Raw genomic sequence first — 17,282 nt, forward strand, 5'->3', positions numbered from 1 at the left:
ATTTTCCAGTCCATATTTAACTAAGAACTCCTTGCCCTACCACTGTGTTGGTGGAGTATTGCTTCCTAATCTATCACAAGTGGGAATTCAAAGAATCCCTTGAAGAAGAAAGACAAGTTACTTCTGTTCTTTGCGAGTTGCCCCTGTGTATTTTCCCTACCCGCTCATCTTTCCCCCTACTTTGGAGCTCTGTAGAACATTGGGACTCTGTATCTCAGGGACTGAAATGGCTAGCTGTGTTGAATGAACTCTCTTCTGTGGAACAGGGTCATGCCTTTCACATGAGCTATCTCATTCAACTGCTGGGACGATATGGCTTTGTAAGTGTGTTATACTGCAGCTTAGTACCAGCAGGGCTACATCCAATGAATGCCAGTTTATGGAAGTGACTGCAGAAGAACACGAAGTACTGATGAGCTACTTCTGCTCCTCAAAGCCTTGAACATTACAGTCTCAGTTCTTTCTTCCTTTCAGCTCCCAGTAAAGCAAAACCTGCACCTTCCAAACCTAAAGTCACTCTCCAACCAGAAGAACCTAAGACAAAACCTGGTAATTACAATATGCTCTTCCATAACTGTCTTTGGTATTGTTTGTACGATACCTCCTGACTTTTTCTGGGATGCATGTCCACAGATACAGCATAAATATTGGCATCAAACAATGTCACAGACTTAACCATCTGTCGTTAAAAATGATACATCAAGCCGTTTTTATTTTGATTGTTGAATGCAATATTATTAGCTAAATTAAAGACTGACTTCAGGTTACCAATGAGTTAAGGACAGAAATAAAAAGTCTGAATATTTTTTTTTAAACATACGCCCTTCCTATCCTTTGTCCATGCCATTCTCATTAACCAAACACAAAGCACACAGTTCTGTGCAGGTGGTTAAATAAGTTGTTTTAAATAGAGATGAATAAAAATTTTCTATCCAAAAGCATGATATACAGGAAAGTTTAACTGAGAAATAATTTTATACATTATTCATAATGTTTATACATTATTCATAATGTTTGTAAGTGAGCCTCAAGTTTTGTGGATTCCACCTGAAAGATTACTTAGGATCAGACTACAAAATCTAGGAGTTTCTTGTGTGTAAAATTTAAAAAAGGGTGCCTCAAAAATGCACTGGATCTCCCAGTGTCTAAAAAACCTGCTGTACTTCAAATTAGCAGCACGGTGAATGCCTGCATGTGAAGCTCATGAGGTCTGTGGTGTCACCTATTCCACAGTCACTCTCATCTGGAGAAGCCCCTGGATTACAAACTCCATAAGAGATTGTTCACATATGAACAATAGATGAATTTCATCCATGTACAAAAAAGATCCAGAAATATCATAGTCAAGCTAAGCTTTACAGCATTCTATGCAGTATGAATCCTAAGATCTTAAAATACATGCATGAACTGTTGAGAAAATGTTAAAGAAGCTTAGCTCTAGCTCTGTCCATCTTAAGAGAATGTCCTTTGCTCCAGCAGCAACCAGGGAATCTGTTCCAGTTCCGGTCACTACTAAAGTTTCCCACACCCTTGAACATCCAAAGGCAACAACGGGTAATAATTACTGTCTTCTCCCTCCTCAGTGATTTGTCATCTTTTTGGTTTTCCCTGTCATTAAAGAGGACCATTTAATCTTCTAAAAGGACATTTCATTTCACTGTGTTCATAACTAATGAATGACTTTCATTCTGCTTCTAGATATGTGTTGGTATGGCACTGATGTCAGCTCTCTGCTATTATCTTTCCTGTTTGTTTTTGTTGCAGTGAAGTTGTCATTTGAAGCGGTTGTATTGTTCACTGTTCTTATCTGCTTTTGATATTTTTAAGAGCATTCTCATCTACTTATTTATTAAGACCGAAATCTTACTAAGTCAGCCACACAATTTCCATTGACTACAGTAGAAGTAGGATTCAGTCTTGAATTAATTAAAATGCATAGTTCTGGAAACTTAAGATCAAGCAAAAGTATCAGCATATTGGTAGTGAACAGATTAAGTGCAATAGTCATAAAGTCAAGCTGAACAACCCTAGTAACATTGAGAGGAGTTAAATGGGAACATCCTTTCATGACAATTGTTCATGAAGAATGAAAATCATCCCTGAGCTTGTCTATTCATGCATTTACACTGGTTTAAAGTTACTATGCAGTAAGTTACTGCCCAGTAAGCAGGAATAGGCTGGCATCTACACATGTAGGTGTTAAAGTGCATAAACGCTGTGTATTGACTGACTTTTATTTAGTATTTTGATCATGATCTGAGTTCTATTTAGTATTTTGATTATTATCTATTTCTGAAATTTCAATCTGTTTCCTAGACACAGGGTCCAGCTGTGAAATTTCGTTTAGGATCTAGATCTGGATCCAATATTACAGCCTGGCTTATTTCTAGAGCAAACAAAACATTTCAATTTGAAAACCTAAGCTACTTGCAGGAATTATACGAAGGTGATGTTGGGGTTTGTAATAATACTCGTATTTCAAGGCTTCATACTTTAAAATGACTCAAATATCACTTGAGTCACTAGCAACAGCAAGAGGAGAGTGACTCAATTGTGGAAGAAATAATATTTACTATTTAACATTTTAAGGCATTTTGTGAACAATAGCAAAGATCAATGCCCTCTCTGTCCTGTGATTCCAGAGCTATGGCATTAGTTTCAGAATCCCACCCCTAACCCCCACAAATAGGAAAATTATGCTGCAGAGTGGAAGCATTATATTTAAAAAAAACCTGCAGCTGTCTTCCCTGGAAATTTTGCATATCAAAATAAAAAATGTAAGTTCTGCATCAAACTGAAAGTGATTGCAAAATAAATCATTAATTTCTATACTGCCTGTATCAGTTGCTTTAATAGTATATTCAAGAAAACCCTCATATTTTTTATTTAAATTAAGCTGCCATGATATTACCTGGGTGGTCCATCAAAAAGATCCAGACTCCAGGAATTTTGCCACAAAATGTATGTATGATTTGCTACAGACTGCACAAGGCTTTGATAATTAGCAGGTGGCAAGGTATGAATTTAATTGAGAGGGCAACTCCTAATTGAGGTGGAGGATATGGAATTCCTGGTGGGTTTTTTTTTTTATCTGGCAGTGATCAATATTTCACTGCAGTATTTTCCCCACATCCACCACTTTTTTGAACAGGGATATTAATGACTGGCTAAGTTTCTGTTTCTCTACCAAGCTTTTGTTGTGCCAGTGTAGGCTTTCAGTCTGTGTTTTCTGTGGTCTGACTAGTGATGCATAGGGTAATTTAACTATGAACTGGACTTTTTTTCTTACAGCATCATATGAACCACAGCACACTCCATCCAAATCTAAAGCATCAACAAGTGCCCTGCCAGAAATGACATATAGTGAACCTGGTATAGTAGTCACTTTTTTTTCTGTAATTCAACACATGAACATGAAGTAATCTCTTAGCCAGACTCAGTGGCCCTGTTAACAGGAAGTTATGAAATGAAACCGTACAGCTTGCTTGGAGTAATCTAGTGGTTGACAAACCACCTTTGAGTTTTAAGGTTGTAAATTTATAACTTCAGTATGTGCCTGATTAAAAGCCTCATTACATTTAAAGAAAAAGGCATAAGAGTTACTGCAGTAATACAGATTTTTGAAACTTTACTCCTAAAGTAAGATATATGTTTATATACATCCATGTACATATATTTAATATACTTTTATTAAAATTCTGTTTATATGTAAATATATAAATATATCTTATATATACATTATTTTTATAGAATTGTTATACACATATATGTTGATATATATTGATACGAGCTGTCAAACAGTTCCTGGAAAAAAGATAATTTCATACTTCATGTACTACAACGTTACTCTGTAATAATGGTTTTCTAATTGAGAGATCAGGCATTGTTTTAGCATTATGTTCTGTAGAAACCAATCTTTTGTTTTTTCAAAATGGTGAATCTGGCCATCTGGATGTGAGGAAAGTTATTGAATCCGTAGCACTGGGTATGTGCATTTAATGGGATTTTTATTAAGAGTACATCCAAATTATTTGATGATAAATTTTTACACATTTTACTCTCCTGGCAAAGAGACTGTCTTGGGTACACCTTTGACTCTTTCAAATCTTACTTGAGGGAAGCATTTTTCTTTTGAAACATTGCCTGTCTTCACTATGAAGATTAAGTTCAAGGCAGCACATTAATGTATCTTCCATATATAGTTCTGCTGTGCAAAACCTGGATTTGGCAATGTGTACACTTGAGTGCTTCGCTAGATAAGAATAGATTTAGAGACATGCTAAAAACCTGTGCTGCTATACAGTCTAATTAACTTCAGTTAGATTCAGTTGTCTAACTAAGATGCCCTAGTTGCTAACTTGGCAAGGCAGAAGCGGGTGCCCAAAAATAGCATCCACCAGAGCTGCTGGCCGACCTCCATCACCAGCTCAGCCACTGCAGCTGTCTCATAAGCCACCACAACCCGTGGTGCAGAACTGCCCTGTTACTACATCTCTACTTAAATTCCCTTCTTTGCTACAGCAGTAAGTCCAACCTTTCCAGAAGCCAACCAAAACCATCTTGAAATGACATTGAAGCTAGGGATAGACATTCAAAAAGCCAGAGTCTGAATTCATTCAACCTTTGCAGGTTAGTCTAATCTGCCTAGGCTGAACTGGTTTGTAACAGGACAGACATTCTCTCTGGACTGAGGCAATGCAGGCACATGCCTGCAGGTGTTCAGGCCAGGCACCAGGGGGTAGAACATGCCCTTGGCTGCAGGAAGCTGTGCTGGGGGGACGTGGCCAGTTCAGGCTTCCCGCTCCTTGTCCCACCGGCAGGAACCAGAGCCGGGTCTGCTGGGTGCTCCCCCCTCGCTGCTGGAGCAGTGGGGTACCATGGCCCCTGAGGCAGAGGGGGGCAGGGAGGACAGTTAGTCTCCCCTCTACCCCCACTGGCAGCCAGGTCTGCCTGCCATTGCCACCATACTTCCTACCCCGAAATAGGCCCCCTACGATGGAGGGAGGGGGAATAACCCCAGTCCCTGCCTCCGCCTCGCCCCAACCAGCTCTGCCCTTCAGTGCAGGGCCCTTGGGGACAGCAGCCCCTGTTATAATGTCGGGGAGGGTAAGCCCCTTCCCTGCAGGGGTGCTGTGCTGTGCTGTGGGGCTGGCAGAGCCGCGGTGGGCTGTACTTGGCAGCACTGGGGTCACTCACCGCTCACTGCTCCAGCTGCTGGGTGGGGGCAGATCCCAGCCCCTACCACTTGGTCTGTGCTCAGGGCAAGCCCCCCCCTGGCAAGAGAGAGCTTACTCAGCCGCTGGCCCGGAGCACAGGCTGGGCAGACCCTGCCATGGTGCCAGCGGTCTTTCTGTGCTCAGGGCAAGCCCCCTTCCAGCAGAAGGGGGCTTATTCAGCCACTGGCATCATAGCGGGGCCTGCCCAGCCCAGCCACTGCCACTCTGTGCTGGGGACCAGAGGCTGAATGAGGCCCCTCCTGCTGGGAAGGGGCTGGCCCTGAACACAGAGTGGTGGGGTGGCCAGGCTAGAAAGACCCGGCCATGGTGCCAGTGGCCTCTCTGTGATCAGGGCAAGCCCTCTCTTGGCAGGAGGGGGCTTATTCAGCCACTGGATGCTGACACCACAGCAGGATCTGAATAAGCAGCCACCACTTAGCCTGTGCTCAGGGCCAGCATCTGAATAAGGCCTCTCTTTCTGGGAGTAGGCTTCCCCTGAGCACAGACTGAGTGGTGGGGGCTGGGCCCTGCCCCTGCCCAGCAGCTGGAGCAGTGAGCAGTTGGTGACTGTGATGGGCAGCAGCCCATCATGGCTTCCTGGAGCATGAGCCCCTTCCCAGCAGGGGCTGCTCTGCAGGGCTAGCAGGGCTGCTGCAGAGCATGGCAGCCTTCTGGACCCTGATGCTGCCATGCACAGCTTTGCCGCAGTTCTGCCGGCCCCACAATGCAGCACCCATTTTGGTAAGGGACTTACACTCCCCCACATTATGACAAAGGCTACTTCCCCTAACAAAGGTGTTGCCCACTCCCACTGCAGCAGCAGGGTGGGGGCACAGCCATGGAAGGCCCCTGGGGGTGTGGCCAGGGAGCTCAGTGGCGATGGTGGACAGACCCAGCTGCCAGTGGGATAGAGGGGAGACTAGCTCTCCTCCCTGCCCCCTTCTGCCTCAAGGGCCATGGTGTCCTGCTGCTGCAGCAGGAAGAGGGAGCACCCAGCAGACCCAGCTTGGGTCCCTGCTGGTGGGAATGGGGGAATTAAACCCCTCCCTAGCCAGACCCCTGCTCCTGCCTGTCCCTGCACTGGCTGGGGAGCAGAGGGGCAGGGCCAGCCTGGCTGGGCTGGAGCAGAGAACCCAGCCCAGAGAGCATGCTGGGATGCTGGGGGTCTCTGGTTCAACTTAAACCAGAAAGGGTCTGCGACAGACATTGCATAAACTGGTTTGAGCCAAATCAGGGAAGTCTGATACTACATTCAACCAGGTTTATCTCAAACCAGTTTCAGCTGTTTTGAAACTGGTTTATGTGCACTGAAAGTCTGTTCTGTTACAGGTTTAAACCAGTTTCTGATCACGTAAACCAGTTTTTGTGTAATGTCTGTCCCTAGCCTGAGTGACTAAGGGCCTCATTAGTTAACAATGGCTTTATCATAATTGTCTTTGCTTTGTTTTTATTGTCCCATTTAGAAAATAGAATTGTGCTCCAGAAGTCCATTTTAATCCAACTCCTTAAAAAACCTCTGTGTTCATAGAACCTATGTATCTTTCTACTTCTTTGCTCACATTCAAAAACAAGCAACACCAATTTTCTTTTTGATCCATCATTAGTAAAGTCACTTTTCCAAACATGCTTTGTAGTGTTGTTTCTTCACTGAAGGCTGTGGGCATGTGCTATTAATGGGACAAACATACCTTCATGTTACACCTTCATGTTTTAAATATTGATAATTATAACCCAGGTTTTTGTTTCAGAATCAAGTGAAACACAGTTCATACCTTTGACGGCAAAATCATCTGTTGAGCCCAAAATGCCTCAATCTAAAGCTGGTAAAGACAATATCTTTGAAATTTTGTACATTGAGGCTTAATATTACCTTAGTACCAAAAGGAAAATATGATGAGTCAGGACCTGCATTTTTCTTTAGTTCTAGCAATGCATCTTGTGAAGGAACCACAAATGAAAACGTTGGGTTTGCTAAATAGGGTCTATATAGGGGGCTATATTTTTAAGTCAGCCTTGTACTGGGAGGGGGAAAAGGAACTTAGATTCTTTCAGAAAATATATTGCAGAGATGAATACATTTTATTCTAATATGAATTTTCATTGGATTTCATAGGTTTATATTTCCTTAGTAATAAAAAAGAAAGAAAGAAAATCAGTAACATGTACCCTATCAAAGGGTGCCTGCAAAGCAAATGTATTTTTGGAAGTATTTTGCCATTATTCTGTAAAGCTGGTTGAAGAGTGTGCACAAGAGTGAAGTTGCCACACCTTAACAGTACACAACAGATACAATGGAAAGAATGATGGACAGTATAATGATGCGTTTTAGTGTCTGGCCACTTGTTCCCAGGTTATTTCATTTGTATCATACTGGAATTTAATTCTCTGCCAGTTTCTTACTGCTAAGAGATGATCCAGACCACTTATGGTCTGCTTGAGGGCATGGACCTACCTAATATAATTCAGGCAGGAGTAACCAACCCACTGCATGTACATTACAAGTGGAACATGCATCAGCTTTATTTGGCACATGACAGGTCTGGCAGGGAACAGGGAGAACAGTGCAGATAAGGCAGGGACTAGAGCAGAACAGTAGATCAGGCAGGGAGGAGAGTGTAGAACAATGAATGAGGCAGGGGAAGGGGATCAGAGGTGCACCCATGGCTTGTGGTCCTCAGCCAAGAAGGTTGGCACCGACTGGGTTAAGGTATGCTGGCTTCCTAGCAGACAGCACACAAGGAAGTGAATATTTAGCCTTCATGTTCAGCCACATCCAACTCCAAACAGCTAAGCACTCATTTTTAACTGAATTAACAGAGTCTGCCCTTGGCAAATGTCTAAAGTAGGACTCAGGATTCACAGGGAATCCTTTGCACTAGCCCACCATTATGTCCTACTAAAATTATTTTTTTTAAACTTCTTTGGAAGAGTTAAAAAGGAGAAAATAATTGCTTTTAGATATTGTTCAACATGAAGTAAAACATATTGATTTGACTTCAAGAGGGGTTTTTTTGTTGTTTTTGTTTTGTTTTTTCTTAATAAATTGGAAGCAAACCTGGAAATGAAGTTATTTTGAATCAGTAATCTAAATTTTTCATTTAAAAAAAACACTGAAACAAAACGTTTTTCAGCATTTTCAGAAGGCTTTATTTTTTACAGTTAATGAAGCCATAAAATTTCATTAAAGTCATAAAATGTTTACAGTAAATGAAGCCATAAAATTTCATATTTATGAAATATTAGAGGGCTATGAAATCTGCAGTTTTTGTAAGGAGACTATATTCAGATTTATCCTGTAATCTGTATCCCTCAGATTGCGCTACTGTACCAGATGTTTTTTCATACATTATTACTGTACTACTTTGCTGTTGGCATATTTGTTGCTTTTATTACCAGTATTCTGATTGTTATTTTGTATTCTAAGTAGACACAGCTATCTTTAGATTGCCACTACCTTTATTGACTTTAAATATGTGTAATGTTTCTTGTTAGTAACAGTGCAGGTGTCACTTGCTACAGTTTGAAGGGCTATAGATGTCAAGCTATGATTACAGTAGGCTTTTTTTTAAGTGGTTTTTGTTTTGTTTTTTGTTTCAACTGAAACGTAGTTCATTTCTTCCATACCTTAAACATCCCCACAACCAGAAATACCACGTTCTAAATCTAATAATGACATGTTTTGCAACTCAGTTAATAGTATTTTAACATATTTCCTTTATTTTGCTGTCAGGAAGTAGTTGTAGACTGTCATCTTGTATTTGCAAGTTGTAGTTTATTTTGAAGTTGGTATAATTTACTGACAGTTGAAAGAAATTATTTAGTACTGCTGTGATTTAATTAGGTAACTGGAGCCAATCAATGACTACACAAATTGATATTTGAAGCAAATGGGATTTTTAATTTTAGTTGGTCACTATGAGCCACCTTTTCACAATTTGATTTGTCCTATTCTGTGAGTTGGTCATGAACAACTGCAATATTTGATACTCAGCAGGTGTGTCTACACGTGTTGCTATGTCACTGTAGCAACACACTACAGCAATGTAGCATCCACGGGCAAGAGCCATGAAGCTGCAGCTATGTCACTGTAGCAACATGCTCCCTCATTATAGTGCATCGTTACAGCAGCATAATACCTAAAAATAACTGTGTGCAGTGAACACAGTACAGTACAGACTGCTACTGTGCCCTCATTTAGTACTTCTGGAAGGAAGTACTAAATGATACTGGAGTAACAACGGCGTCATAGCGGCATGTGTAGACGTGCCCAGCATGTGGGAGTTTAATATAGTTTGCTTGGTTGTGATTGATCACAAGTCTTCTGGTGTTTCTAAATTGAATGAGCATAACGCTTCTAGTCCCCAGTTAAAGCATGTAATATCATTCTTAAGTTGAGGCACATAAATGGTCCCAGCTGAGGGACTGAATTTCATAGGGTGAGATAGTAAGTTAGAACAAAAGGAAAAACATTCAGAAAACAAAATCTGCTAGATAGTAGACTAGTTTTCCAAGGGTCATGGTGAAGACAGAATAACTTAGGACTTTGGGGCTAGGTGGACAATGTATGTGATAGGTAAGAGTCATCTCACAGATGACCCAGTAAATCTTTTCTTTCTCTGACTTCTATGATTCAATCATTGTATTACCCCAAAACTGTGATATTTGTCATCTAATGCATGGAATTTCTTTTAAGATAGTGGTGTCCTTGGAATTAATTGACCACAGTTTCCAAAAATTGGAATAAGATTTTTGGAAAGATTACTTTTGATGATTCAGAGATTTGGCATAGCACAGTATGAGCATCAACTTCTACTTATTAACTTACCAGTCAAGTAACTGATCATTTTAAAGGATGTTCCACAGTTCAGCTTTTCATGCTATTTCTTTTATTTTGTTTCTAATACAGTCCTGGAACCTATTACACTTAGAACTGAACCACCAAGGTCAGCAATAGGTAATGACATTTCCGTAGCAAGCAATCATACTTTGTTTTTCTCATCATGGAAAACCACGCTGCAGTTACTCTCTTGCGCCATCAGTTTCTTTCATCAAACTGCAACTATTTTTCCTTGATGTGTCATTTGACACTGAAATGTCTTAAGCATTTTGTTTTGTTCACAGGTAAAATGTCTCTGTTTTAAGACAATAAGGCCGTTGGTTCTGAATCGCCATCTGTCATGCTAGCACATTTATTCTTTGCTAGGTTTTTTTTTAAGCTGGGCTCCAAAACTGACCAGGAATTCCATTCACCTGCTTAGGCTGATTTAGCTCTACATAATGCTATATTTTTCTTTAAACTCTTTTGCACACTTGGCTTTGCCTTCAGTGTTACTCCATTTTGTTTCTCCATTTCAGGCTTGAGGTATTCCATATTCTTGTGTTACCACTTGTTGCACCTGGCATCAGCTCAGATTCCTGGAGTACTAAATAACAGTTTATAACTCTGCTTCTTTCTTTCAGCTCCAAAAGAAACACAACATGTTCCTTCTAGGCCTAAACCATCACCCAAACCTCACATACCTCAGACTAAACCTGGTAAATTATTTGGTGATATTATTGAATATTGAGTTTTAGTTCAAAGCAGCTATTTCTCTAAGTGATATGAAATGTACTCAGAACCATAGCAATAAGATGAAGCTCTGCTGTAATGTGGTAGGTGTATTGTTCGTTAGCCATTTATGACAATAACAGAAATTCACTAGCTGTTGATAACCTTACATAAGTCTTTCCTACGTTACATTTACATGGCTTTGAATTAAAGTGGAATTACTCTCAATTTATACCAGTATAATTAAGACTAAAATTTTACGAAGTATTAAATAGAATGAAGTTTAGGCCCCTGCCACATGTTACACTTAAGATGTGATTAACCAGTTAACCAGTATCAGGTTCCTGCATCGGGGAGACCCCTCAGCTGACAGGCCTTCCAGCAATGGGGATGAAATGTAGTCCCACAGCAGGCAGCATGGATTAGCTGACAGGACTTCCATCTGCAGGAGCTCATAGTACACCCCCACAGTTGGGAGCCCCATCAGCTGAAGGGGCTCCCCACTGCAGGAGCTATTTGCCAGTGCAGGAGTATCCTGGGCTCGTTCTGTGCCAGCAATAAGGCATGATGGGATCTGATGCTCAATCTCACCGTCACACCTCCTGCCATGCACATATTGTATCAGATCTCATCATACTTTTACCTGAACATCTGGTATGTTGGAGATGTATTTGTAGAGTTCTTCAAATTGTTTTGCATCATTATTAAATAGTTTAGACTTTCTCAGACCTGATGAAGGGCATTTTGTGCCCCAAATCTTGTACATTTGTCCCAACCGTAGAGTTAGTTTTACTATCAAGTAAAAGATATTACCAAATAAATTTTGCTTACTGCACTGCCAAAAAGAAAGACAATTTTATGGTTTCCACTATTGCTGATTGTTACATTTCTTAGTCTTTTCTGGAACAGTAAGTAAATTACCAAATAAACAGTTAATATTTAACTGGATTCACAGTATCAATATATATAACCATTCAATTTTCCATGACATTCTGCATTTAGTATTTATTTATACTGTCAGTAAATCTAAATTCAATAAAAATTAGTGGTCGTCAGAAAAGTCAACAGTTATTCCACAGCAGTATTCAAGACACTGTCAGTAGACAGTCGTGTTCATAACTGCATACAGCTTAACTTACTAATGAGTGCCCAGCCAAGTGGATAGAGTCACTGTGCCATGTTAGTTGTCTTAAAAATAACCACTTACTTATCATGATCTGCTTTGAAAAAATCCAACCTGAGCTACAGAGTGACTTTTAAAATCCTGAAATCATTGCAGCTGTTTGCAGAAAGGCTCTCTGAAACTTCCAAGTTCACATAAAACATGTATTTAATTGAATATATATATTGGCAATATCTTTCTCCCATCTTTAATTACACTTGCATTCATCTGTCCTCCTCAGATGAAAAATAGTGTTAATTAGCATCGCAAATCTGAGAGGATTGTATATCCCTTGTAAGCATTTTATTATATTTTTCAGTTATGTACTGATCATCATTTCTGTGAGCTGCACTAAGATACAGAATGTTATTTCTGAACTGATGTCTGTCTGTCTCACCATCTTATTTTCTTGGTATTACCCATAAAGAACAGTTAGGATAGGACGAGGTGTCACTTTTGTTGTGCCTTTGCATTTCTTTGGGGAGAACTGCAAGAACAATTGAGTCTTAGGACCACTAGTACCTGTTGGATATAAAACTGGAAAACAGAGTGAAAAGCAGGTGTTCTGTTTCACCTTTAACTGCATGCTGGAACAAGGTAGAGCTAATATGTGGCCTGTGATATTCATGTTGCCCAATGCACAAATAGCTAATTCTAATAATATGGACAAAAAAGAGGGTTTCCAAAGCCAGTTGTATTTACAAATTTCATTTGAAATATATGTCTCAGGAAAGAGCTGCAAGGTATGAGCTCCAATTTCCTGGCTCAGGTTTGAAGTAAATGTAGGCATTCTCTTAAGACCGTAGGGAGATTCTTGAAAAAAATAGCCTTGTGCTTTAGGGAACTATTTTTCTGCTCAACTGCTTAGGTCCTAATTGTCTATTATAAAGATTTAATGTTGATTATCTGGAATATAATAACTTGTGTAAATTGACTAATTGGTGGTAGGCAATTGAAAGCATAATTACAAGACTTAAATAAAGATAAATTTTAATGGAATTATTCCCTTTTTTCATTAATCCTTCTACATTTCTTGTTTTCAATATAGTCCTGGATCCTATTACACTTAGAACAGAACGACCAAGGACTGCAATAGGTAATCACATTTCTGAGGGGATTCCCACATTTGTTTTTCCTTCTTGTTCATGATATCTACACCACAGCTTCTGGCTCAGTATGTTCCTCTACCATTACTTTTCACCATTTACTTTCTTTTTATTAGTACTCTAGGTGTCTTTGCCATTTTGCACTAAAAATTCATATCCACCTTGCTTTTCCTTCACAGGAACGCAGTTCTGGTGAAACAGTTTGCTTCTAGAAAACTTGAAAGCAGCCCTGTCTTTCTGCAGCCATCTTTGTGTTCACGATAGTATCATTTTGGGGTTTTTTACACTCGGCTCAAAAACTGGCAAGCAGTCCCACCATTGCTTTATTTGGTTTTCTTACAGAGAATGTCCATCAGCACAACTTATTTTCCTTTTAAATTCCTTTGCATACCCAACTTTCATTCTTCATTACTCACAAAGGATATTTGTTTCTCCAGTGGGGCCCGGAGGCATGTTTTGTCTGTGTGTATCATGCCTGATGTTAGCCAGAGATGGCTGGAAAACTGTTTTAATAATTGCGTTCTTTATTCCAGCTCCAAAAGAAACACGACGTGTTCCTTCCAAACCTAAAGCAACGCAGAGCCCAGAGATGCTATCAACCAAACCTGGTAAATACCATTTTGCAGCTCCTCAAACTGAGGTGCATATTTCATTAACTCAACCACAGTCAATTTGGTGTTTCACCTATGTGTAATACGTGATACACCTACAAGTGAGTTTTATTTGCATGTCTTGAATTTGTCTTGCACCATTTCTTAAAAGACCTAATCCATTACCAGCAAAAGGTCCCACGGGGAAGTACTACCCTCACCACTTGGTGATATATTCTCTGTGTAATTGTAAAACTTCCCAGTAAGTTAATTTTATTGATCTATGGCTTGGGGGTCATTTTTTCAACCTGTCACTTCCACAGCTGCGTATCTTGCATATAAAATATAAAATTATCTATAGTTAAGTCTTCGGTGATTTATCTGCAGTGACTGTATGGGTCTTCTCCCCTTTTTAGGTTCTGTCTATTTGCTAGCTCATCTAAGGTTTATTTTTTGTGACATCTTTGTTTAGAACTGTTTTCTGGGATAAAAGAGGTATAGATGTGAACAATAATTTGTAATGGAGGAGAAGGCACTGCTAACAGTCTTTATTTTTTCATCATTCATATTTCAGCAATCCATTCTACACAAAGCCTTTGTTTTTTGTAGTCCATTTGTGTTATATTTGTTTATAAAATCAATTTATGTAAGAAATGAAAGATCTGTTGTCTACAGGCTTCAAAAACCAAATGTAAAGCACCTAGAAATTCACACCAAGTTAATTCTGAAAAACCACATGAAATATCCCTGTAATTGGTTGCAAAAGACCCTAGACTTGTATTTAGAACCTGACATACCTTGTAGGTACTGCCTTGTGTTGGAAGTGGCTTTGAGATGCAGGATCCCAGCAGATATTATGTGAGCCACTGCATCTCAGAGAAGCACAGTCACTGTAGTACACTTTAGGTAGATGCTATATGGACTACTCTTATGGATATCTACCTCTGCCAGTCACTTGGGAGACGGTGAGGGCTGTGGAATTGCCCTCACCTTGCCTCTTCCTATTAACCCTCTGCATTCCAAGAGTAGGTACTGCTCTTGGATTTGCATAATACTATAATAATAGCACTTTTAGTGGGGGATTGGATTCTTTTTTTGCCTGCCCCACTCCCTGCCTCCCTTACATATCTATGCAGGACCAGACAGGGCACAGTGTAAAGCTTAATTCATAATACTTTAGTGTTATCTACTCAAAGTACCTGGGGAAGGCAGCACAGCTCTACTTTGAGTACCTGATTTGAATCTAATTCATGGGTGAACAGTAAGATGTGAATAACATTTTGTTAGGTGATAGTTGCATACTGTCTCTGAGAGTTGAAAATGCACATCTAAGGTCAAGTCCACAAAAGTGCTTCAAGTGAGATCTAATTAAGCTACAAGATAATCAAGTCTGTTTTTAAAATATCCTTTGCAAATAAGGCTAAGATGAATTTTAATTAAATATTTCCTATGATTATTGTGCTATTTGTTTTTATTTTTCATTATTTTAATGCAGTGCTGGAACCCATTACATTTAGAACTGAAAAACCAAAGGCAACACTAGGTAATGCAATTTTCAGCTTGAATGGTCTTATATGTTTTTCCCTCTTAACAGAATAGTCAAGATAAGAGAATATAATTCATTCACATTCACTCCATTACTTTTCTCTCACAGTTTCCATCTTTACTTTTCACTTTTGCCTTGCTTGTGCATTTGTAATTTGACTCTCAAAGCTGTTTGTTGCCTTCTTTGTTTTATTCATAGGAATATAGAAATGGTTGAAATTCACCATGTTGTGGAGTGTCCGTAAAAGGACTATACATTACTTAAGTCCTACTCAATCCCTCAAATTTAAGAGACTTAAGCGATCTTTGGAGAGAGTATAGGTCTGTTGCACACCTTTTTCGCTCAACCTTTGACCTATCACATAAAGCTGTAAATCGTTCTACCACAACATTAAGTAGGTCCATCATCCTCTCATTCTGTCTTTTCCTTTTGGTTTGAAAACTACCTCTTTTATTGTCATTTTTAAAAGCTCTGTTCAATACAAGACCAGGACCTTGCTTATTTGAGGTCCTGGTCTTGTATTGATGCTTTTCCACACTGCTGCTGCTGCTTCTCTTGAGACTCCTGTGCACCACTTGGCTTGTAAACAATTACATATGCAAAAATACTCCTATCCCCATTGCAGGTTCTGAGGCACACTGTTATGGCTGGCATCAGGGTCTCATTCTTAATGATATTTAACTCAGGTTCTTTCTTTCAGCTCCTAAAGATGCACGACGTGTATACTCCAAACCTTCCAAAACAGTACCCAGCCCAGGAGTGTCACCAACCAAAGCTGGTGAGTCTGTGTCTCAGTACGGTGAAGTTTTTCATTTTCTAACATTCTCACCATGAACTGTTGGGCTGTGCATAACACAAGGAGAAATATATTCTACCAAGCCTCTGCTTGACAGCTGTCAGGGAACAAGATAATGGCAATAAATAGTCGCATATAATAGGAAATTCAATTTATAACAGCAGTTAATTTTCTTTTTTTGGGTCCCTGCACATAGGTAGATATTTGTCTCTATTTCCATAGGCTAGGCGAGGGTTTTTATAATCAGTTGTCCTACACCTATAGTTTCAAGAGACTACTTCATCTAATAGCAACCGACAAAATTCCAGAAAAAACGCTACTTAAATAAAAACCAAAACAACCCATCTAAATGTAAACTCTGAATTTTCATGTTTTTGCTGCTTCTGTTGTTTGGCTGGAGGTATTTTGGGGCTAAGTTGACTTGAGAGGGCAATAGGTACTTAGAAAATACAGCAAATATGGTTAGGAACAATGGGAGAAGGAAGAAATGGAGATCTTCAGCTATACAAGAGTAGGAGGAGTAACGGTCTTAAAGGCCTACCCTAGTTTGCAAGAGCACTTCAGTCCCTAACCTGTGCTGTAGTTTAAATAGGTTTAAATGGCACCTTAAGGGCCAGTATTAGAGCTGGGAAATTTCTATCCATATTATTTCAGTGGAAGATACAGGTTTGCAAAATTGTCTCTGGGAAAGTGGCAGTTTTCCTTCTGGAATCTCCCCTGGCAGTCCATCTGTCTGACTTTACAACTCTGCTTCTCTTCGCAGGTCCCAAAGAGACTCGACGTGTCCCATTGAAACCTAAAACAACACCCAGCCCAGATGTACCACAGACAAAAACTGGTAATTCTGTCATTGTTTTGCTGTCCTAGTATCAAGGGGCTGTTTGTTTGTTTGTTTAGCTGTTATTCCTTAATAGACAAGAGCGTTTTAAAACTAATCTATTACCAGTGCTGTGGTGCGAAGTAGCTGCCATTTGCTATCTCACATTTTATGTCTTCAGATGAATTTCACAGAGACGTTATGACTACTTTTTCTGGTGTTAGGAAATGGTTAAAGAACTTTAGGGACCCTGTTGTTAAATAAGATGAAAGACCATATTCTGAAAAATGTTAAGAAGCTTTATTTTTACTCTTTTATGGAGTACACATTGCCTGGTGGGCAATTCCTATTATTTGACTTCCCACAAAGTCACTTTGGGTTCCAATAAGATTGACAAACTTCTTGAAGTTCACCTGAAATGAGAAGAGAATATCTCCTTATGTTTTCTAAAAAAGAAAATCTGGGTGCTTTAGAAAATATCATTAACATGAAAGGGACTTT

The 17,282-nt window shown here is 39.7% G+C and overlaps 1 protein-coding gene across 8 annotated transcripts in view; it reads left to right on the forward strand.

The window, feature by feature from the left end:
- Positions 1-17,282, forward strand: part of ABI3BP (ABI family member 3 binding protein) — a 392,420-nt gene that overhangs the window by 242,227 nt on the left and 132,911 nt on the right. For all 8 annotated transcript variants that reach the window (XM_019523725.1, XM_019523728.1, XM_019523731.1 and 5 more), the window contains 11 exons: positions 475-549; positions 1,477-1,554; positions 3,292-3,372; positions 6,965-7,039; positions 10,123-10,170; positions 10,677-10,751; positions 12,975-13,022; positions 13,566-13,640; positions 15,118-15,165; positions 15,869-15,946; positions 16,728-16,802. In XM_019523725.1, coding sequence (XP_019379270.1) covers positions 475-549; positions 1,477-1,554; positions 3,292-3,372; positions 6,965-7,039; positions 10,123-10,170; positions 10,677-10,751; positions 12,975-13,022; positions 13,566-13,640; positions 15,118-15,165; positions 15,869-15,946; positions 16,728-16,802 — 756 coding nt within the window. The remainder of the gene's footprint in view (positions 1-474; positions 550-1,476; positions 1,555-3,291; positions 3,373-6,964; positions 7,040-10,122; positions 10,171-10,676; positions 10,752-12,974; positions 13,023-13,565; positions 13,641-15,117; positions 15,166-15,868; positions 15,947-16,727; positions 16,803-17,282) is intronic.

This window comes from Gavialis gangeticus, unplaced genomic scaffold (genome assembly GCF_001723915.1).
Source record: "Gavialis gangeticus isolate Ggan-Ray unplaced genomic scaffold, GavGan_comp1, whole genome shotgun sequence".
Lineage (NCBI taxonomy): Eukaryota > Metazoa > Chordata > Crocodylia > Gavialidae > Gavialis > Gavialis gangeticus.